The sequence below is a fragment of the Engystomops pustulosus genome, chromosome 2 (genome assembly GCF_040894005.1).
Source record: "Engystomops pustulosus chromosome 2, aEngPut4.maternal, whole genome shotgun sequence".
Classification (NCBI taxonomy): Eukaryota; Metazoa; Chordata; class Amphibia; order Anura; family Leptodactylidae; genus Engystomops; species Engystomops pustulosus.
Window position 1 is genome coordinate 175,247,011 of NC_092412.1, and position 23,402 is coordinate 175,270,412.

At 42.1% G+C, this 23,402-nt stretch overlaps 1 protein-coding gene across 5 annotated transcripts in view; it reads left to right on the top strand.

The window, feature by feature from the left end:
• TFEB (transcription factor EB) overlaps window positions 1-23,402 on the top strand; it is a 47,125-nt gene that overhangs the window by 19,450 nt on the left and 4,273 nt on the right. For 4 of the 5 annotated variants that reach the window (XM_072137352.1, XM_072137354.1, XM_072137355.1 and 1 more), the window contains exons 2-8: window positions 1,727-1,948; window positions 3,451-3,705; window positions 5,952-6,032; window positions 6,128-6,248; window positions 16,921-16,977; window positions 17,069-17,144; window positions 19,407-19,557. In XM_072137352.1, coding sequence (XP_071993453.1) covers window positions 1,727-1,948; window positions 3,451-3,705; window positions 5,952-6,032; window positions 6,128-6,248; window positions 16,921-16,977; window positions 17,069-17,144; window positions 19,407-19,557 — 963 coding nt within the window. The remainder of the gene's footprint in view (window positions 1-1,726; window positions 1,949-3,450; window positions 3,706-5,951; window positions 6,033-6,127; window positions 6,249-16,920; window positions 16,978-17,068; window positions 17,145-19,406; window positions 19,558-23,402) is intronic. The other variant, XM_072137353.1, reaches the window with a different exon arrangement.

Genomic DNA, 23,402 nt, shown 5'->3' on the forward strand with positions numbered 1-23,402 from the left:
TGTCAGTGTGTCAAAAGTGGGAGAAGAGAGATGCATTGACAATCCGACACAATGGGCAACACTTTGAACACATTTTATAATGATGATAAACTTGTAAATAACTCATAAATGAATAAAGTTACATTAAAACCAAACACACCATTGTTTATCTTGTGAAACTAACAATAAGTTTTATGTGTTACATGACCCTCTTTGATCCAAGATGGCCGCCATGGTCAACACCCATCTTGAAAAGTTTCCCCCCTCCTATATACTAATGTGCCCCAAACAGGAAGTTAATATCACCAACCATTCTCATTTTAGTTAGGTGTATCCATATAAATGGCCAACCATGTACATTGCTAGCTCCTTTTCTCATTTGGGAATTTGGTGACCTCTAGTGGTGAATAACATCAACATGTTATATTATGAATAGATAATACATGGACAAGGTTTTAGAAAGGCAATGTCATGACTGTTACCATTTTGGTAGTGGGGACGGCAGGTGTAAATACAAATGTAGGCTCAGGATTAGGGATAGAAGGGAAAGTAGCAAAACTTAAAACCTTTATTGTCTTTTATAACATTAGATACACCATCAAAAAATAAAGATGACTATAAAATATGAGACAGGGTTAAAGAACTGGTCAGTGGTTGAATTTTTCTTTTTCAATGTAGTGGACCAGCAGACCCCTAAATAGTAGACTTCGTCCACTTCCCTTTTAAACATCCCTTTTATACATCCACTAGAACAATTGTAATCACAAATAAATTGTTTTATGTGGACTGCAATGTGTGAGCTTCTGTTTGTCATTTCACGTCTTTATACCTCGGAACACACAGGCCGTGGTACAGGCCAATCGCCCCCTCTATGCAGTGTTCATAACCCGTGCGGCGAGCTTTTGCCGTGCTAAATGGACAATGGCCACTGGGTAGCAGATATTCAGCCCATGTAAATAGTGCATTAGTGTAGAATGGTTGTAGTTAGGAATATCCTTAGGTGTCTGTGATAAACTTCATAACAGGGACAGTAATGGCCATTACAAATCCTAATCATGTTGTTCTTTGAAGTAGTTCAAGGTTGAGTATTTTTTGGGTTGTTGTCATCTACCAAAACCAATCTATGATCAGGCTTGAATATTAGGCTTTTGGAATGTGTTCATATTGACTTTTTCCTTCCATCTTTGTTATATTTACAGTGTCGCACAACTCCAAGGCATAACATTATATACACTCATTCCTTTAGCAATTGTTCATTCTCTGTTAAAGCTGCGATCACCACCCACTGTGTTGTGGCCCAAGACTGTGGAGGATGGAGGGTAACCCCCTTTTATAAAGACAAACCACAGAAAAGGAAGCATTCTAAAGCGGGGGCCATAGAAAAGGGGCGTTGGGAAGGGGGCTGCAGCAATGGGGGTACTATAAAATGTGCTTTGCAGGGGTGGGTTTTCCGGAAAAAATTTTTTTTTGCAGACAGTCCCTGGTTACAAAAAGGTCAGAAACCGCTGATTTAAAGCACAGACTACCCCTAGAGTGAGGTTCAAAGTGCTATGTGGTTTATGTGAGCCAGAAGATAAGTAGTTAACTGGTTGGACAGATGCAACAAAGTCGACAGGTGCATGGCTACCTGTCTGACAAATACAACTTGCCAACTTTGGTACGGAAAGTTGATAATGTTGGGTTTGTAGCACTAAGAATCACATCTATTGCCTTCACATTACCAATATACTCTAAATATTTATTTTAGGGGACATCAAGAAAAGTGATCTTCAACATGGCGTCAAGAATTGGACTTCGGATGCAGCTGATGAAAGAGCAGGCTCAGCAGGAAGAGCAACGCGAGCGCATACAGCTGCAACATCAACAACACTTCACACAGCATCATATAATACCATCTTCAGCCTCCACTGCCATCAACACACCTGCCTCTTTTCAGGCTCCACCACCAGTTCCCATGGAAGTCCTGAAGGTAGCGTTTGTATAAGTGAGATTCTATGCAAGGGTGAAATCCAGTGGAAAAAATTGAGCTCAAATCTTCAACATAATAGGCATGCGGTGTATATGAGAGCATATGTTTATCTAAAGAAACTATTTTATGTGCACATTTGGAGGCCATATACACAGGTCTGTCCTAGAACACTTTCCATCAACCTTTAGTATTCAGCCTCCATCATGCTTTTCTGTAACTTAAGAGCATAATGGAAACCACCAGTGCCTATGTGAACTGTGCCAAATAGAGGCCTTAGACAGTAGAGTTTCAATATTTGTTGAAACTCTACTGTCTGTAAAGTAACTTATACACAGGGAGATGGTATAAGATTACAGAGGGATTTCTGGAAGCTGCAGGTCTGGACTGAGAAATAGCTTATAACGTAGATAATTGCAAAATTATGCACTTGGTTCCTGGAAATAAAATGTGCAAATATGTCCAACATTCAATGACTTGTAAAACCGCATCAGTAGAAGACTTCGGTGTATTGGTGGATAGTAAACTAAATTTTAGTGACCAGGCAGCTGATAATAAAGCAAATAAAATTATGGGATGTATGAAGAGAGTAAGAAATTCTCATGATAAGGACATAGTTTTTTTTCCCTTGTCAAACCACGCATGGAATATTGTGTACAATTTTGGGCACCAGTGTATAAAAAGGACATAGTAGAACTGGAACAGGTGCAGAGGAGAGCAACCAAGATTATTAAGAAGATGGGGGGACACATTTGCACATATACAGCCAGTGACAGGTTCTAATAGAGCCCTATTAACTGACTGACACCCTTCGTTTAGCTAAAAATAGTTTTGCTTAAATCCACATGTCCTCCCATCTAATCCTCCACATAACTTATGCCTCCTTACTCGTCACAGTTTGTCATGTGACCAGAGTGACATCACCTCACGTCATTTAGCATCTTAATAATAGCAAACTGTACCCCAAGCATGTATCTGACCACATGAAGTCACAGCAGTCTCCATGGACTTCTACTCCTCTCCATTCTCCATGGAGGCTTCTGTGCTTTCTTGTGATATCATACATGGTGAACAGTTTGCATTTAACCCCATAACGGAAAATAGCGCCCAAAGTCGAAAATGCCACTTTTTTGCCATTTTGAAAAATATTTTAAAAACTCAATAAAAAGGTTGTACAGAACTAAAAATGGTAGCATTGAAAGCTTCATCAAAAGTCGCAAAAAACACGAGCCCACAGCTTAGTACACTGAAGTATATAAAAGTTGTTATTAGTGGCAGAAGATGGCAAAATAAAAAAAATTCTACAAGAGTTTTTAATTTTTGTAAATTTATGAAAACATTATAAAATCTATACAAATTTGGTATCCCTGTGATCGCACCAACCCAGACATAAAAGTAAAAAAAAGTCAAAAACAAAGGGTGAGGCCCTTAAAGGGTTAAGGTGTTATTATTATTATTATTTTTTACATTTCAAAAATGTCTCTCCTTTTTGTTTCCTAACACAGGTTCAGAGCTACTTGGAGAATCCAACCTCCTACCATTTGCAGCAGTCTAGGGACAAGAAGGTTCGAGATTTTATCTCAGACACTTATGGGAACAAATTTGCCTCCCAAATAAATCCACTCAGACTGTCTCCAAAACCCCCTCCGGCTCCATCTTCTCCTGCACATCGCCCAGCGCGCCTTTCATCTTCAGCAGGAAACAGTGCACCTAACAGTCCCATGGCTAGAATGAACTTGTGCTCCAACACAGAAAGAGAAGTGAGTAATTTGTGAAGCTTTGTGATGTCTACCGGAAAACACACATAAAGCATCTGCAATATACTATAAAAAATCTACACCTAAAGCTGGCCAATTTAATTTATTACAGTTTATCATTCTTCATCTCTGAAAATTTCCAGCATATTGCACTTATCGTGTCACCACATTACTGAAACTCACGTAAACTTATTTAAGTATATCTAACAATAGACTATTCGACTGTCTCCAATAACAACATGCAAACCTCTGGTGTGATGCAGGCTAAGCCCAGGATCGATACAAGATAGATAAGACTATATTCCTAGTTCAATTGAATTTTATTCACATCATCAGTAATGATATTACCATTGGGTTAGTCACTTAAATTTTAGGACTTTTTAGAACTATAAAATAAAGGATTAGGGCTAAAAAGAAGGGAATGGGTGAGGGAGTAAAAGTTTCTTGAGTGATGCATGTTGTGAAGTATTTCCAATTTATATAGATATCCAATGTAAGTGTGCTACTAAAAATAAGGGACAGACCAACAGATAACACAATAGAGGTGTTGTGTTCATCTGCCAGTAGTATCTCTGTCTGCAAATTAGGAAAACCACCCATCATCATGTTAGGGAGTCTTTGCATGAAGTCAAGTATGTAATGCTCTAAGAGAATTTTGTCCCATTTAAATTTCACACTTGGGCAACTCCAACATATGTTATGCATAGTATTTCTATCTTTGCCATTCCTCCAAATTCACAAAAGATAAGGGAGGAGATTTATTGATCTATGTCAGAAGACTGGAGTCATTTGCACCTGAAATGCAGGTGAAATGAAAGGTTTTGTTTTCCAACTCCTGCCAAAAAGCAGCATGTCCTCGATAAAAGGAGGTGTTTCTGCGCCAGAAATAACCCATGCGCCAGAAAATTCAATATTGTGGCGCAGCAAATTACTAGACCAACTAAAAGAAGGTGCAAAGTGCGACTCACCAGTCTTATACTGCACCAGATTAATTATCCAGTATCCGACACAATGAATAATATGGCGCAGCAGAGACCTGTCTAGTTCTACTCTGCACTGATCTAAAGAATAAATATCCCCCAAGTTGTATGGGTTTTGGTCTGACTGATAGCAGGAGATTGACTGACTATTTGCAAAGAAGGCCAGTCAGTACTGTACATCTTGCATACATCGACTAAAAGGGGTACTTTGTGCAAAATAGTGTACACAGAAGCTGTGCCCACTCAATAACAGCTGTCCTCTCACTGCCTGCTGCATCTACTGCCAACAGCTACTGTATCTAATAGGTGTGTCAGAGGAATTGACATCCCTATTGGCTCCAGAGTTGATCAAGCTGATGGTTTACTGGTAGCTTTCTTATAAAAGAAATATGTATGTATACATATGCATATATATTTACATATATACATATACATTTTTTTTAATTGAAAGTTTTATTAATACATTAACAGAGAGGGTTACCAAACATTATAAAACATTATATAAATATTTATCTAAAACACAAAGGAAAAAAACACATTGTAACCCAAATGAGTTCCATAAATAAACCCATTTCAAACCCATTCACGATTTTTTTGTTATGTTATTTTTAAACATTTTATACACAAAAATGTATAAAATGTTTAAAAATAACATAACAAAAAAATCGTATTATTATGTTTAAACCACATGATGGTTCATATAAAAGAGAAGTATAAGAAATAGCCCCTTGGAAAAAGGATGGAATAAAGAATGATGAAAAAGTCATCTGTATTCTGAAATAGCACTCCCAGCTTGCCAAAAGCGTCAGCAGTCACTGGTCCTGCTGCAGCCTCTGCTAAAACCGGGATAGTTGACGAAGTTGTTTCAGGAACAATGCTGAAAACGGAACAGGGTAAGTACACTTTGTTCATTTTCTGTAACATTGCCCCTCGTGGGGTTTCCAAGATTCCGAGAAAACCCCTTTAAATAAAGAGATACAGCAAACTATAAATTTTTTCAGTAGCTTGTTTTGTAAGTTATCACACTGCAGCAGTTTAGTCAATTCAGTGGTTGGCATGGCCAATAAGGAGTTAAAGAGCCCTGGGTAGATAGACTTGCCATTGACAACATTTGGACACTGAACCATAAGAGTATGCTGGGTCTATTGTCCTAAAAGCTGCTGAAAATGTATACATCTAAACCAAACTTAAAGAAATAAGGAATAAATATGATATTACCGGTATATTGTTATGTTTCCCTATTTGTACATGACTGCTGCTTCTTTTTAGATGGATGACGTCATTGATAACATCATAGGTCTAGATGACATGTTTGTGTACACAGAACCTGCCCTTTCTATGCCAAACACGGTATGTGACATTTAGACTCACATATTCAGATTTTATACATGTGTTCTCTAACATGATTGTTGACTTACTACTGTCATCATTCCTTTTGCTTGCAGTTGCCATTTTCCAGTAGTCACTTGGGGCTGTACAGTGATAATTCGCGGCTTAGTGATACTGTTGTAGGTGTCACCAGCAATTCTTGCCCAGCAGATCTACCTATAAAGAGGGAGCTAACAGGTACTTTACAATAGTATACATCTTATATCGTTTAATATTACTTATCAGAACCTTAAACATTATTTAGAACATGTATAGATGCTAGATTTTGGCAGGGGCCTGAACAGTGAGATCAATCAGCACATAAGAATTAAGCAGCAGGTAAGGATGAACAGAAAGTATGTATTTTTATAATTCATACATCCATACCCAAGGGTTACAAGGTGAAGCAAAGGTTATGCCCCTTTCCTTCCAACTCCCTTACATCCCCAAGGGAATGTCATTGGAGGGATTGACCTCAGGATGGCATAGGACAAAGAAAGGGCATGATGGAGGTAACCCTGCTTCATTCAGAGCGCTTCAAACTTTGAGAGTTGCCAATTAAATACATTTGGAGCTGCTAGTGAAAGTAAGAAATGATGAACTTGAAGTGCATGGAACCCTATTGTGCACGGAAGGTTTGTAAAGAGAATTCTTCAATGGAGAAGCATGAATTTCCTTTCAAATAGTGTATACTGTAACTCCAGGAATAAAGGATGGGTTTTGCAATATAGGAAATACAGGTAAAGAAAAAGGGGAAATCCTGCTATTAGCTTTTCAAGCTTTTCAACTCCCACTTAGTGGGGTCTCACAGAATCCAGTTTCCACTTGTACCCTTACCTTACTGTCAGAGTACCTGTGCCAGTCTATTGCATGCGCTAAATAAGTGGCTCTATAATGTCTGGTATCCTTAAACCCCCCCCCCCCACCACCACCACCACCACCACCTGTTTAGATAATCACAAGATGCCCCAGAAAGTTACAAGGATTTGTTCTCCCAAATGAAAGCATGTAATATTGTGCAAATTTTTTTAAGAAATGGGACTAAGATTGGAAGAGCTTGAAATTAATATTAAATCTAGGTTGTATGTTTATTGTTATAATTGAACATCTACCGGTCCATGAGAATAAATTGTTTTACCATAAGTTTGTAGCCCTTGTCACTTTGCTCGGCTCCCAGTTATGCATGCCCACAGTGTGCATTGGAATCCATCCACTCCCTCCCCTTCCTGAGAGCTGATGATGTTGCACACCAGATTCTAATGCACGCTGAAGGAGTGAATAATTGTTAGCAGAGCAGCAAGCGCCCTGTGTGATATACACAGGAGCACCGGAGCATAATCTGCTTACTGTATATACTTAAGTAGAGGCCTCCCCGAATATAAGCCAATATAACCCCTAATTTTACATTAAAAAAACTGGGAAAACCTATTGACACAAGTATAAGCCTACAGTGGGAAATGCATTGGTTGCCGACTCCCCCTACTAATGAAATGCCCAGCAGCCTCCCACACAGGGCCCCTGATTATACGATATCTGGAGTAGCATCATGACACTGAATACCAATACAATATTTTCAAGAATATTAAAAAAAACAATATCTGAATTCAAAATGTTTAGCGTGTGGTCACAATGAGCATTAACAGTGTGTATAGAAATGCAATGCAAATGCCTGGAGCAGGGCTGAGCATGGATCGCATATACACTCACCGGCCACTTTATTAGGTACACCTGTCCAACTGCTCGTTAACACTTAATTTCTAATCAGCCAATCACATGGCGGCAACTCAGTGCATTTAGGCATATAGACATGGTCAAGACAATCTCCTGCAGTTCAAACCGAGCATCAGTATGGGGAAGTAAGGTGATTTGAGAGCCTTTGAACGTGGCATGGTTGTTGGTGCCAAAAGGGCTGGTCTGAGTATTTCAGAAACTGCTGGGATTTTCACGCACAACCATCTCTAGGCTTTACAGAGAATGGTCCGAAAAAGAAAAAACATCCAGTGAGCGTCAGTTCTGTGGGCGGAAATGCCTTGTTGATGCCAGAGGTCAGAGGAGAATGGGCAGACTGGTTCGAGCTGATAGAAAGGCAAATGTGACTCAAATCGCCACCCGTTACAACCAAGGTAGGCAGAAGAGCATCTCTGAATGCACAGTACGTCGAACTTTGAGGCAGATGGGCTACAGCAGCAGAAGACCACACCGGGTGCCACTCCTTTCAGCTAAGAACAGGAAACTGAGGCTACAATTTGCACAGGCTCATCGAAATTGGACAGTAGAAGATTGGAAAAACGTTGCCTGGTCTGATCAGTCTCAATTTCTGCTGCGACATTCGGATGGTAGGGTCAGAATTTGGCGTCAACAACATGAAAGCATGGATCCATCCTGCCTTGTATCAATGGTTCAGGCTGGTGGTGTTGGTGTCATGGTGTGGGGAATATTTTCTTGGCACTCTTTGGGCCCCTTGGTACCAATTGAGCATCGTTGCAACGCCACAGCCTACCTGAGTTTTGTTGCTGACCATGTCCATCCCTTTATGACCACAATGTACCCAACATCTGATGGCTACTTTCAGCAGGATAATGCGCCATGTCATAAAGCTGGAATCATCTCAGACTGGTTTCTTGAACATGACAATGAGTTCACTGTACTCAAATGGCCTCCACAGTCACCAGATCTCAATCCAATAGAGCATCTTTGGGATGTGGTGGAACGGGAAATTCGCATCATGGATGTGCAGCCAACAAATCTGTGGCAACTGTGTGATGCCATCATGTCAATATGGACCAAAATCTCTGAGGAATGCTTCCAGCACCTTGTTGAATCTATGCCACGAAGAATTGAGGCAGTTCTGAAGGCAAAAGGAGGTCCAACCCGTTACTAGCATGGTGTACCTAATAAAGTGGCCGGTGAGTGTATGTTTCCATTAAAACCAGTGTGATCATAACATAACAGTTTATTATATGTACCGTATTTTTCGGACTATAAGGCGCACAAAAAATCCTTTTGATTTACTCAGAAATCAAAGGTGCGCCTTATAGTCCAGTGCGCCTTATATATGAACCGCAATTACAGACAACAGCTGCCTTGAACTGTGCACAAGTCTGCCACCTGCTGGTCTTTCATGCTTATAATCAGGTGCGCCTTATAGTCCGGTGCGCCTTATATATGAACCTAAATGTTTTAGCAAGCATTTATTGATGGTGCGCCTTATACTCCGGTGCGCCTTATAGTCGGAAAAATACTGTATTGTAAAGGTTGTCCCAAGTAACGTTAATATAAAATAAGTAATTTACTTTGTACCTTAATACATTTTTACTAATTATATTTCAATTTCTAAATTTAGATGCTTTTAAAAAAAGGATAATTTAGTGATATATAAGGAAATCTCAGAGAATATCCATCTCTATATACCAGTGCTTTATCTCATCTGTCAAGGGCAGAAATTCTTAAAGAAAGTGTATCACCAGTTTAGACCATTGTTAGCTGGCAACCCTGGAGTTCTTTGTAACCATACCATTGTGTGTGTTCATAGTAGCAGGGCTGTGAGCTTATTTTTATATAGCCTTCTCTCTCTAAGTTGCACCTGCTTATCTATTTCAGGTCACTACCCCTCTCTCTATGTTGCTCCCCAATCTATGAGATGTCTGTCCCCTTCTGCTTATCCTTCTCTGCCTTTTATCTCTTTTTTTTTTTTTTCCCAACTTACATTTTATTATAACAAATAAAAACCATTAGATACATACATCATGGCCAGTACAATTACAGATCATATTTATATAAAGAATAGTACATATTAGTACAGAAACAGTCAAGTTACCGGTCCTAACAAAAAGGATCTCTTTATACAGATAAAAGATAAAAAACTGCACAAGTGGTGAAGACCACCGTCATTACTATCTTTCAAAATGTAAAATTACAAATTTACTTTTCTCATGATGTTTCTACTTTAGGTTGGATCCAAAGCATTAGGTTTAAAAGCACGTGTCACGTTTTAAAGTATGTATCAATCAACCAAAAACAACTAAAAATTGTCAAACCATGGGTCAGAAATAGGGATTTATGATGACATTGGAAGACTGTCTCCGATAGCGTCCCAACTGGCCCACACTTCCTTGAAGTGTTCTGATCTAGAGTGGATTGACGCTGACATAGACTCCATCATTCTCATGTGTCTAATACGGGAATACAAGTCCTGTTGAGATGGAGGGGCTGAGCGTTTCCAAAACTGAGAAATCAAGGTTTTGGCTGCCGTCACTAGATGTAGGAATAGCCTAGACTTAGCTTTTCCAAGATTCTGCGGGGTAAGTCCTAAGAGGAATGTCATGGGGTCTACTTCTATTGTAACTTCCAGTACTGTTTCTAGAATTTGACTAACCATTAACCAATAGGGTTGTATGATTGTACATTCCCAAAATATATGAATCAGGGAAGCTCCTGGTGTATTGCATCTCCAGCAGGTATCGGGAATGTCTGGGTTTAATTTATGCAACAATGCTGGAGTGTGATACAAGTTCATCAATATTTTATATTGATTTTCCTTATATAATACTGATGTGGAACCCTTTGGAGCTTTATCCCATAACACCTTCCATATGGGCATTGGGATTGATCTCCCAATCCATTCCTCCCATTGATGCATATACGTGTGATTAATTGGTTCCGTGTACGACTGTGTTAGTAGTAGGTTATAGAGGTCTGAGATAAGTCCTTTTGATGTTGAACCTCTTGTGCAAATGCGTTCAAAGTCTGTAAGGGTCGGGACCTGTGTAGTCTCCAATACTCGCATACAATGTTGATATATTAAGGGATAGGTGGCTGTCACTGGAGTGAATCGGTCAGAGGCTGTAAGTAGGTCCGTCAAGGTGAGAAGGCAGTTCGTCGTAGGGTGGGCTAAATCTTTCACTTGAAACACTTTGGTTTGTTTCCAGAACTCCACAAAGTCAGTATTCAAACTTTCCGGTAAGTGTGGTGTATATAGAAAGGGAGTTAGTGCGGACCTATGTGTAGCTAGATTAAACCTAATACGGCAACTACGCCATATGTCCCTTGTAAATGCCATCGGCGCTAGTAGTGATGTGTTGGGTACTTCCGTCGGCGGCCCCCATATAAGTACGCTTGGGTGTATTGGAGCTAACCAAAGTTTTTCGATCTCCGTCCACCTATTGTAAGCCAACAGGCAGGTCCAGGAGGCTATGTGGCGCAGATGGGCGGCATAATAGTAGAGAGCGATGTCAGGCATCCCCAGGCCCCCTTTAGATTTAGGTGCCGATAGTACTGATTTTGAAATCCTATGTCTCCCTGAGTTCCACAGAAAATCGAGGAACATTGATTGTATTTGTCGCAGGACTTTCACTGGGACCTTAACAGGGAGTGTCTCAAATAAGTAGAGGAACCTGGGGAGAACAGACATTTTAATTGCAGCTATCTTTCCTAAAAGCGATAAATGCATATTGCGCCAGCCTTGTAGCTGCTTTCTCACACTTTGAATTAATGGGGGGTAGTTTGCTTTGTATAGGGTGGAAGTCTTATCGGTTAGTTGAATCCCCAAGTATCTTAAAGAAGTCTTGTTCCATCTGTAGTGAAACCTGTCCTCTAGACGCTTAAGTAGGTTTGGGTCAAGTCTTATGGGCAAGGCCTCTGATTTAGTTTGATTAATCTTGTATCCTGACAAGCTACTATACGTATTTATCGCTGCATGGAGGTTAGGTAGAGAGATTAGGGGGTCAGAGAGTGTAAGCAATACGTCATCAGCGAATAAGGAGATTTTGAATTGCTTTTCTCCCACCTTAACTCCCTTGATGTCTATATTATTCCGTATCTGGGCTGCTAGGGGCTCAATACTTAAGACATAAAGTAAGGGTGAAAGGGGGCATCCTTGACGAGTCCCATTTCTGATAGTTAAGTAATCTGAGTGTGCGTGAGATAATCGAATTTGTGCTGTAGGGGAAGACTATAGACCCGCTAGAGCTTTCAGGAACGGTCCCTTAAGGCCATAGTGGGTTAAAGCTCGAAACATGAAATGCCAATTTAGGCGATCAAACGCCTTTTCGGCATCCAGGCTTAGAAGTAGTGCTTCTTTTTTTTCCCTATGTATCAGATCTATCAAATCTATAGTACGACGGGTGTTGTCACCAGCCTGTCTGCACCTTACAAACCCCACCTGGTCCTTATGAATCAGATGAGGGAGCCAATCCCCAAGCCTATTCGCCAACAATTTAGTAAATATTTTCAAGTCAGCATTCAGAAGGCTGATTGGTCTATAACTAGAGCATTCTGTTGGGTCTTTGCCCTGTTTAGGGATGACCGTTATGTAAGATACTAGCATAGTCTGTGGGATTGGTTCCCCTTTGAGGAACCCGTTAAACAGTGTGCTTAGATGCGGTAAGAGGAGGGGAAGGAATGTCTTATAATACAGGTATGAAAAGCCATCTGGGCCCGGGGCTTTCCCTCCTGGAAGTTCTTCTACCACTTCCTCTATCTCTTCCGGTGTAATATCTTGATTTAAGTGGGACAATGCCTCTGAGGGTAGTTGAGGAAGGGAGCACTGAGAGAGATAGTGATCCAGTTTTGCATCCCGTTCTGAGGGAGTAGGGGGTAGGTCAGACGGTAGAGAATACAATTTCGTATAATAAGAATGGAAAAGATTTGCTACGTCGGTTGGGTGATAACGTATAGTACCATTGTTATCTTTTATTGCGTAGGGGCTTTGCATGGCTTCTTTTTGCTTTAGTTGACGAGCCATCATTGTATGGGCCTTGTTCCCGTATTCATAGTACCTACTTTTGGAGTACCGTATCATCCGTTCCACGTCTATCAAGTCTAGCTCCCTGAGTTTCGAGCAGAGAGCTTGTACCCGTTTCAGGAGTTGGGGTGAAGGGTTAGAGACTAGTTCCGCTTCGGCTTGTCGCAAACTCCGTTTAAAGTGAGAATAGTGCATAGTCCTGTCTTTTTTCAGCTTCGTGGCAAGTGAGATCGCCTCACCTCTAAATACTGCCTTATGTGCCTCCCATAGTATTGGTGTTGATGGAGCCGTTGGTGAATTTTCCTTAAAGTAATTTGTCAGGACTGTTTTTAAGGATTCCCTAGAAGTAAGAGATGTTAAAAGAGTTTCGTTTAAGCGCCAGTGGGGTACCCTGGGTATAGAGTCTTGTAACTCTAGCTCTAAAGTGATCGGGGCATGGTCCGACCAAGTTATAGGCCCTATATCCGCTGATGTGGAAAGTCGGAGTGTTGGCACATTGCCAAAAAAATAATCGATCCTGGAGTGAGTTCTGTGTGGGGCTGAATAGAAAGTATATTTTCTCGCTGTAGGGTACAGAACTCGCCATAAATCATATAAAGCGTGTTTCCGGATTAGTCGTCTAAAGCCGGATGATAGTGATTGTGCAGCTTGGGGGGTGGGTCGAATAGGTAGGGAAACCCGGTCTACTATGTCTGAGAACGTTGCGTTGCAATCTCCTCCTATCAAGGTCAGACCTCTACCGTCTGGAGATAATTTATTCAATACTTTAGTTAGGAAAGACAGCTGGCCTACATTAGGGGCATATACATTACTTAATGTGATATTGGTTCCCAGGAAAGTTCCTTTAAGTATCAGGTATCTCCCATAGGGGTCTACAATTGATTCTGTTATCTTCAGAGGGCAATGACTAGAGATCAAGATAGCTACTCCTGCTTTTTTAGTAGGGGCGTTAGAGAGAAAGGCTGTTGGAAACCAATGTTTCGCAAACTGAAAAGACCCTGCGCCCGTGAAATGCGTCTCTTGTATAAATGCTATGTCCACTTTAGACTGACGTAGCTCCTTTAATAGAAGGCGTCTTTTGACATCGGAGTTCAAGCCTTTGACATTAAGCGATAAAATTCTAACCATTATCTTTGGAGCTGGGCCTTCTGCTATGTGAGGTGGATAATAGGCTGACAGGATCACTGCCATAGGGCCCCCCGGACTGGACCCTACCGTTAATCATTCCTGTCTGACATGTGGGAGATTCAGAGACAATCTTATACCTGAACCCATGGATTGACAGATAAAACAGAAATAAACATGTAAATAGAACATCAAACATAAAAAAAACAATAATATAAGATAGCGAGAACATCTGACGACTTTTCTCGCCGTGAATCCTCTTAAATACAGATGGTAAAGAAGTACAGTTAATCTGCTCCATCTCAGAGGAGCGAGCCTGACCTAGAGGATTCACAGTAGGGGGAATTGTGTACATGCACAAAAAGTGCCATAGAAGGTTACTTCGACTGTCAATGTTGTCGAGAGGGTTAGAGGTGCACCCCTTAGCCTTGGTACAAAATCCCGCTCCACCCCATTAGCGCTAGAGATGCAAATGAAAAAAGCTGTTAAACAGAAACTGCTTATTTAGGCTACCTATTCAAACATTGGCTACATTTTTTATCTGAGGGTCTCTCAGAAGACATAAAGTCTGCATTGTATTGTAGCTGGTACTTATCGTCTGGATGAAGAGGCTCTACGGTCCAGTTCTGGTGTTCTTTGCCTTTTCTTTGAAGGACGGACTGGTTGCCATGTAGGTGGGAGATCCACCGCTGTAGGGAGCTTCAACCAATCTGGCAGTTCCGGCGCTGTTAGCTGAAGCTGATCACAAAAATTCTGCAGCTCTTCAGGGAAACGTAAAGTAGCAGATCGCCCATCTCTCCTAGCTGTGAGGCTAAAGGGGAATCCCCAACGGTAGGGTATCCCCTGATCTCTCAATAGGTCCAGCAGTGGTTTTAGAGCTCGTCGCTGCTGAAGTGTTATCCAAGACAAGTCCTGAAACAGCTGAATGCGTGATCCCAAAAAAGTCACTGTTTTAAGCAACCGGGAGCGTTTCATGATTTCTTCTTTGATCCCAAAGTCTGTAACATGGCAGATCACATCCCGGGGAGGGCCGTTGGATTTAGGTCTAAGCGCCCTGTGTGCCCTGTCCATTTTAATTGGAGTGTCTGGCGGTGTATCTAATACCAGATTGAAGAGACGCTGTAGGTACCCCTGAACATCTTCCTCCCCCTGTTGTTCTGGGATTCCCCGGACCCTGATATTGTGGCGGCGGCCTCTATTGTCTAAATCCTCAATATGGCGGTGAAGATCTCTGATGGTTGAAGCTTGGGAGACAACCTGGGTTTGTAAGGTCGATACCACTGCTCTGGCTTCATTGTGATCATCCTCCAAAACGTCCACCCTTTGTGCTACTTGTTTTACATCATTACGTACTGCCACAATCTCCTGCCTGCAGGTTTCCTTAACTTCTGCAATTAACTCCCTAAAGTCCTGCTTAGTCGGGAGGCGCTGGATATATAGCCATAGAGGGTCATGAAGCGGCGGGGACTGCTGTGAAGCAATATTGGATGAATAGCATGGAGTAGCTGGTGGGGTGGATGTAAGGGCCCAAGCTCTGAAGCTCCTGACAGAGGAATATGAGGAGAAGTTGGGCCTTGTAGTGGGTATTCTGAAGAATAGGCAGGTCCCCCTGTATAAGAACCTTCCTGTTCTCCTCTCCCCTCAGTTAGCACTGCTCTGGTCTCCTGTTGCAAGGTAGGAGAGGGAGGGAGAGACGGTATAGTCTCCTGGGCCACATGTTCTGAGGGGGAGGGTGTACCCCTATCCAGGGTGAGGAATGTCGGGCCAGGTGTTGGGGGGGATAGGGAGACGTCCAGGGAGCCCCCCTGCTGTTCAGCACATTGATCTGACCTGCTGGGGATCCGTCCCCCGGCTGGGGACTTTGCCTCTCCCATACTTCGGGGCACTACTGCCTGTGCAGCCCCTTCACTGTCCGTCCTCCGCTCCTGGTAAGCTGTACCGGGGTCCGGCTGTGTATCGGCCAGAACCGCGCTGTATGTGGCGCGCGGTGCACGCTGCGGCTGAGGAGGGGGGAGGGAGGATCCCTCGCTGTTGTCAGCTCCGGGCGCCATCTTGCCCCGATCTGGCTGCCGCTCCGGACCTTTTCTTTTAAAGAAGTCCGCCGCGGAGCTGCTCGACGGAGGTCTCTCCTGGCTCCTCGATGTCCGTCCTGAGGGTCCCTTGCGATTTCCCATTATAGGGTGAGCGGGATAAGCAAATTTTCAGCTTATTTGGCTGCGGGTCTGCAGAGCTCAGGGACTACACGTCTGCACGCCTTGGCATCCGGTCACGCCCCCCCCCCCCCTTTTATCTCTTTATGCTTACGATTCCCTGCCCAGCTTGTGTTCCCTTGTAAGACTGATAAGTATTGTGCAAAAAGTTTGTGTTAGGACATATTAAAAAAAAAAGTATGAATAAAAGTTTCTTTAACCTCCAAAAAGGTAGATAACAGTCAAAGTGTTCTCTGCCCAAAAATTTTAGCAATAAAACTGTTGGTACTCCCTGCAAAACCATGAAGAATTTCTTATTATTTCATACAAATAGTTCGTTGTAGACAGAGACCATGTATATGGTTGTGTTTCTTACCTCTTAATACCTCCACACTGTACATGTTACTTATGACATGTAAACCCAGAACCAAAAAAAGTGAGATTATCCCCCCCCCCCCCAAAAAAAAAATATAGAAGATAAAAGTGTGAAATGCTCAAACTCTTATAGTCACTGTGAGGTATGAGCTATCGAGAATTGCTGTTTTTTGCCCGCCCTTGAAAGTCTGAAGAAACATATCTAATGATTTTTTTCCAGTGTCTAGAACCTCATCTCTCATACCTATGTGCTGTAGACCTCAATCCAACATGGATGACGGAGTTGGCAGGTGTTTCTGTAAATTAATTTAGTGTATATCCCAAAATGAAGCCGACATAAGGAAGCGTCTCTGATTGATCACCATTAGATTTCAATGTCGTAATTGACTCTTTATGTGTTTGTGCTATTGGTTAAGTAGTGAATGTTATTTGTTTACAGATGCTGAGAATCGCGCCCTTGTACGTGAGCGTCAAAAGAAGGACACACATAACATGAGTAAGTCATAGCACTGGCAGAGCACTACATACATTTTCTCTTTTTAACAGGTTCAACATTTTTTATTTTAATTCTCTGTTGTCTTTTTTAGTTGAAAGAAGAAGACGCTTTAACATCAATGACCGGATTAAGGAGCTGGGCACTTTAATACCAAAAACAAATGACCTGTAAGTTACATTATAGAAACAAAAAACATAAGATTTGTAAATATGAAAAATGTGTATCTACAAGAACTGGTTTCACCTGAGTGAAGTTGGCCCCCCCACCTTGTCCAAATCAAACAAAATTGGTGTCAAACGTTTATGCTACGTTTGTGCTAGTTTGTGCAGCAGAAATTTTCGTTTGTGCAGCTATCGTTTTTCAGATATTCATGAAAGCTTCCAGAGGTCATCAGAGGTCAACCAGCCCCCCCCACATTGCCCAAACCAAACCAAACTGGTGCCGAACAATTCTGCTACATTTGCGCTGGTTTGTGCTGCTCAATTTTTTGTTTGTGCTGCTTTTGTTTTGAATAAATGAACGAAAAATTAAAGGTTTAAAGTTCAACTAGCCCCCCCCCCACATTAACCAAATCAAACAAAACTGGCGTCAAACGTTTGTGCAGCAAAAATTTTCATTTGTGCCGCTATAATTTTTAAGGTATGTTCAGGTGTTTACATAGGTTAAAGGTGTTTAGGATGAACTGGTAAAAAACAAAGCTACTGACCCTTCCCTGGTTTGATCACCAGGGGTAGCTAGCAAACACATTGTACTTTAGAAGAAATGAACTCTGATGACCTCTGGAAAAAAGTATGAATATATTAAAAATGATAGCTGCACAAACGAAAATTTTTGCTGCACAACTGTTTGACACCAATTTTGTTTGATTTGAACAAGGTGGGGGGGCCAACTTCACTCAGGTACTGGTTTCTGATGTTTGGAAGGCCTTGTATTTGTAATGATCACTATGGCAGCATGCTGATGTATTAAACCAGCCCTGAGAGAAATTGGATGTATGCAGAGGATACGCTCTTTGTATTTGTGCAGGGGATGTGTCTTGCCTTATAGAGGTGCACTAGTACCCTCTAGGAGTGGAGTTGTGTTTTTTTTTTTGTTCACTGACAACATTAGATCAGTGAAAAAAAAATAAAATGTTAAAAAGCCCAGTGAAAAGAGGAAGAGAAAACCTGTATGTGTCCATAGACCAAAACGTGTTCACCCAAAAATCACAGATGTGAAAAAAACGCCAAATTGAGTCTACCCTTAGGGCTTATTCAGACAGGCATGTCCACCAAAAAAAAGCAGACATGTTTATCCATGTTCAGACCGTATCGTTTCCACATCAGTTTTTTTTTTACATTCATATGTCATCTGTATCTTTTGTTCAGTCCAGCTGGTTGCCTAGCTACATTTGAGAAAAAACAGACTGCATACAGATGTTATTTGTGTACCATCCGTTTCTTTTGCGGATCCATTGACTTCTATGGAGGTTGGTGGTCTGCATGTGAGAAAATAATTGTGCATGCTGCAATTTTTTTTATCAGTCTGTACGTCAGTGAAAAAAACGGACAGATGAACAGACCCATAGAAAGCAATGGGCCAGTATGCGGTCTGCAAAAAAAAAACGATAGTATGCGGATGTCGAAAACACCCATCTGATTGAGCCCTTATTTATGATGTGATTAAACTGCTGGGTTTAGGGTCACTCATTAAATTTATTAAATGTAGGCCTGGGTTTCAAGTAAAATTGGTCATTTGTTAAAAAAATTGTCAAAAAGTTCCCACTTCCATTCTGTTGCAGGTTCTTTTAGTAGGAGTAGTAAAATAACACAGCAGCTTTTTTTTTTTTCGGTGTAGTCAATGGAAGTGCAACGGAAACCTTCCATACATTCAAGTCTATGGGGAACATGGTTTTTTTACATTTTCCAATATGCTTTCCTTAAACAGAGAATATAATGGAAACCCCTGACGCAGGTGTTACCTGGGCCTTTCTGGGTAAAGGGTATTATAACGATATCCATTTATTCTTTTAACTGATATATTTACGATTTCAACATATTGCAAAGGGTATTCACTGTACGATGAAAAGCTGGAAGTTGTGATATATGGATATGGGCACTGTAGGATCATGAACAATTACATTAGCCTACTATCGGGAAAAAAGTTGATTTAAACTGAAGGCCCAGTACCAAGATGTGCAAATTTATTCCCAAACTCTAAAGAATACTGTGAGACTGTAAAAAATTAATAATCCTTGTGCTGTGCATATGGTTATCTGAATAAACCCAGATAGTGTTAATGAATTGTATTGTGCATTAAATGATAAAGCTCTTTATGGTGTATAATCCATAAAATATTATGGCACTCAGTTTACACACGTTCATGCAATGAGAAAAAGTGTGCTCTCAGGCAATGTACAAATTGAGATCAAGTGTTTTCTTTATTTTAAGCAGTGATACCCGCTGGAATAAAGGAACTATCCTGAAGGCATCAGTAGAATATATCAAACACATGCAGAAGGAGCAGCAACGGAGCCGTGAACTGGAAAACCACTCCAAACAACTAGAAGAAGCCAATAAGCAGCTGTGGCTTCGGATCCAGGTGAATCTGGCGCTCATAGATGTAGCTTGAAAATGGTTTGAAATTTTACAAAAACACTGCTATAATAAGTAAATGTACACTCTTTCTTCACAATTTATTACATAAGAGATATGTGCTTGAGAACTGGATGTCAAGCAAGTAAAAGTATGTATATATGCATAGATGTGGCAAAATGTTCCGGCACTATACACTCTGGTTACTATATTTTTCATTTACAACCTTATTATTCATAAAATTCACAGACTTAATAGTTGCATATCAAATCTAATAGAGCGTCCTTAACTAATTGGAGTGGAGTGATTATAACACTAGTATATAGTCACTAAAAAAAGACTGTATTCTTGTTATGAACTCCCCAAAGATGTATCTTAATAAAAAATAAAACATATCTTAATGCCAAAAAGTAAAATTATTTTAAAAACTTTTCAAAACATATACTGTAGTGTGTTGTAAACAAAAATAATTTAAACACAGCAAAAAGTTGAGGGTTGTGAAAAACAGTAGAATGGCACTCATTCCTTTAGTCCAGTTTATTGAACCATACTCACAAAAACACGGTGAAGGGTAACATCTTCAATAGGGAGGGAAGACGCCAAAACTCACACAGGGGTAAAATGCATGACAGCTGTTTCGCGCATAAATAGCATAATTTACTTCCCTACACCAGGATCAAGAAGAATATCTGAAGGCCTCATTGAGTTAGGTCTCCTGCATAGGACCATGTGTGCCAATGATCCCATGTTTTGCAGGCCGGTTTGGCTTAGTGGATATGGGAGGGTGAGCCCTGATAACCCCGTGCATTTCCATAGGAAATGAGCAGACATGCTGCAAATTGGGACAGAAATAAGACCTATTCTTTAATTTGCAATGTAGCCGATTTGCTCACGCTGAGTTCAGAAACATGTGCATGGATCTCTTCAGAAATCATTTGCACATGAGATTTATTATAGTGGCTTAAAGGAGTTTGCCCACGAAAGAAAATTCTCCAACTTGAATCCCCTAGTGATGTTCACACAATAAAGTTCACATTTTTTACTCAGTTTTAAATTGCTGTTTTAGCTCCTATAACTCTGTGATGGTCATTGTAAAATTCCAGAGGGTGGATGGGAACTCTCTAAGCAGACACTTTTTGATCCCTCTAGTGCGGTGAGATGCTGTGTGTTGACAATGTGCTTAGATTATTAGGGTCCAGGTAAACCTTATCTTGTTTGTAGCTTGTAGAGCAAGTCTGTGCACTCTGCTTGCCGGCAGGAGGTGTGTGAGTGAGCTCCTCTTGTAATGCAGGGGGAAGGGCAGAGATCACAGAAGATTTACGGTCGGCCACGGGGCAACCGGAATTGTATACACCAGGACGGAATTATATCTGTGAAATGCTGGTTTTTTTTTTTTGTTGATAACATTGAATTGGAGAATGTGTTATTTTGTTACTCTGAGTATATTTAAGAATCTTTTATTTGTGGGAATGCCCCTTTAACCTCATAACGCAAAAAGACGTTACTGTACGTCCTGTTACGTAGGGGGAAGTATTAAGCGGGCTGAGCCCTCTTTATACTCACTGGGTGTTTGCTGCCACACTGTAGTTTGGTAGTATATGATAGGATCAATCAGACAACCTAGGGATAAAATACCCTAAGGGGTCTGAAAAATAGTAGAAATTAAAAAAAAGTTATATTAATAAAAAAACTAAAAGTTCATACCCTCCTTTCCCTATATCCTAGTATGGCTCCGGCTCCAGGAAGAGGGGGGGGGGGGGTCTCAGATTGCCAGCCACCTATTTGGGGTAGTAGATGGTGTATCCCCTGGGCAATGAATATCCGCATTGGGCTTCAGTAAGCAGTCCTCCAGATGTGGGGGTTAGGAAAGGGGATTGACACCTTACCAGGTTTTCTGGGGGAGGGCTCCAGGTGCTGGCCTGGTTGCTGATGGTCTCCTGGTGCTGACTGGTTCCTGGTGGAGGGGTGCAGATGTCACTTTGGCCCAGGATAGTTGCTCGGCGGCAGCAAGCCATAAATCGAGGCACCGGCTTCCACCCGCTGCTAGGCTTGATTAGGCCTCGGTGGAATCTAGGCCCTCCGAATAGTAAGATGGGGCCTGCCTGTCTGGAAGCCGATCCGGATTGCTCTGGTATTCCTATCAGGCTATGTCCCTTTAAATACTTCTCTTCTCTTGATGGTAGCTCCAGGAGGAAGAGAGTGTGCAACTTCACTTGTGGGCTCCTGGGCTAGTGGAGGCTTGTACTTGAGGCCGGGGCTTATGGGGCCTAGTGGGTTTCAGCAGTAATCTGCACTGTGGGCACTTCAGGGAGATGTCGCAGGTTAGGGAGAGGCTTTTGTGGGAGGGGGTGGGGTTGAGGCTCCAATGAATCCAGTCATGGGGCTGGAACTGGCTAGGATGCAGCGACTTCTGGTCTGGCTGATAGTGCCTGGGCACCAGGTATGGCTGCTACTCAATGGTCGGGGATCCAGTCGACTGTTAGGCCTCAGTTGAAAAAGGCCTACCTGAGCTCACATGACAGCTTTATCTTGGCTTCGGAGGGCAGTGATATGCTGCATGGGCACAGGAAGGTTGAGATGAGAGTTTGACCATCTGATAGATAGGAGAATAGGGCCTGACCCAGTTTCCAGACACAGGGACTCCCAATCCGGTGTTAAATCCGGAAAAGGATGGTATCGGGGTGCTTGGGGGATCCCCTTAAACAACCAACCATCTACAGCCAAACGTAGTGGTGATCCCATGACCTGCCCAGGCAGGTGCAGGACATGTGATGTGGACATGTGACCACCGGCCATCTTCTGTCCTGTGAATGCTCTGCAATGGACCGCACAGAGGAAATTATCGGACTGATTAAAGAGCCTGTAGCATTTTAATTCTTCGTTGCAGTCTATGTCGCCAGCATTGTATGCTAAGGGGAGCAAAATTTTAAATACCGAATATACTCGAATATAAGCCAAGACCCCTAATTTTACCACCAAAAACTGGGAAAACCTATTGACTTGAGTATAAGCCGAGGGTGGGAAATGCATTGGTCACAGACCCCCCCCCCCCTAGTATATAGCCAGCCCAGCTTGCCCCTAGTAGTATACAGCCTGCCCCCAGTAGTATACAGCCTGCCCCCAGTAGTATGCAGCCTGCCCCCAGTAGTATGCAGCCTGCCCCCAGTAGTATGCAGCCTGCCCCCAGTAGTATGCAGCCTGCCCCCAGTAGTATGCAGCCTGCCCCCAGTAGTATGCAGCCAGTCCCCAGTAGTATGCAGCCTGCCCCCAGTAGTATACAGCCTGCCCCCAGTAGTTTACAGCCAGCCCATAATTTAAAAAATAAATAATAAATAATAAACTTATATACTCACCTCAATGCGCAGCGCTGCTCCCCCGATGTCTGTGCGACTTGTCTTCTGGCTTCCGGCTCCTCTTCTGTCACATCGTGCTGGGCGCCACCATTGTTCTCTCCGCCCGCCAGAAGACGAGCCGCCCGGACATAGGGGGAGCAGCGCTGCACATTGGGGCCACCGGAGGGTGAGTATATAAGTTTATTATTTTTTAAGCCCATTGACTTAAAGAGGACCTGTCACCGCGGAAAAACCACAGGCCAAATGTGCCCCCCATAATCCTCCCCCCTGCCCCTTTCTCCCTAGCTGTTTTTTTTTTAAATTTATGTTCAGTAAATAAGAGGTCGGATTGTGTATCTGGCGCGCTGGCTGTTGATGTCATTCATTGGGGGGGCGTGCCGACACACCCCCAGCACGTCCCCGCCAGTGGACACATTGTACGAGAAGCCGGCAGCATTGCATCGCTGCTGGCTCTCCGCGGTGCGGCCGCACTAACAATGGCTGCGAGAGCAACCTGGCT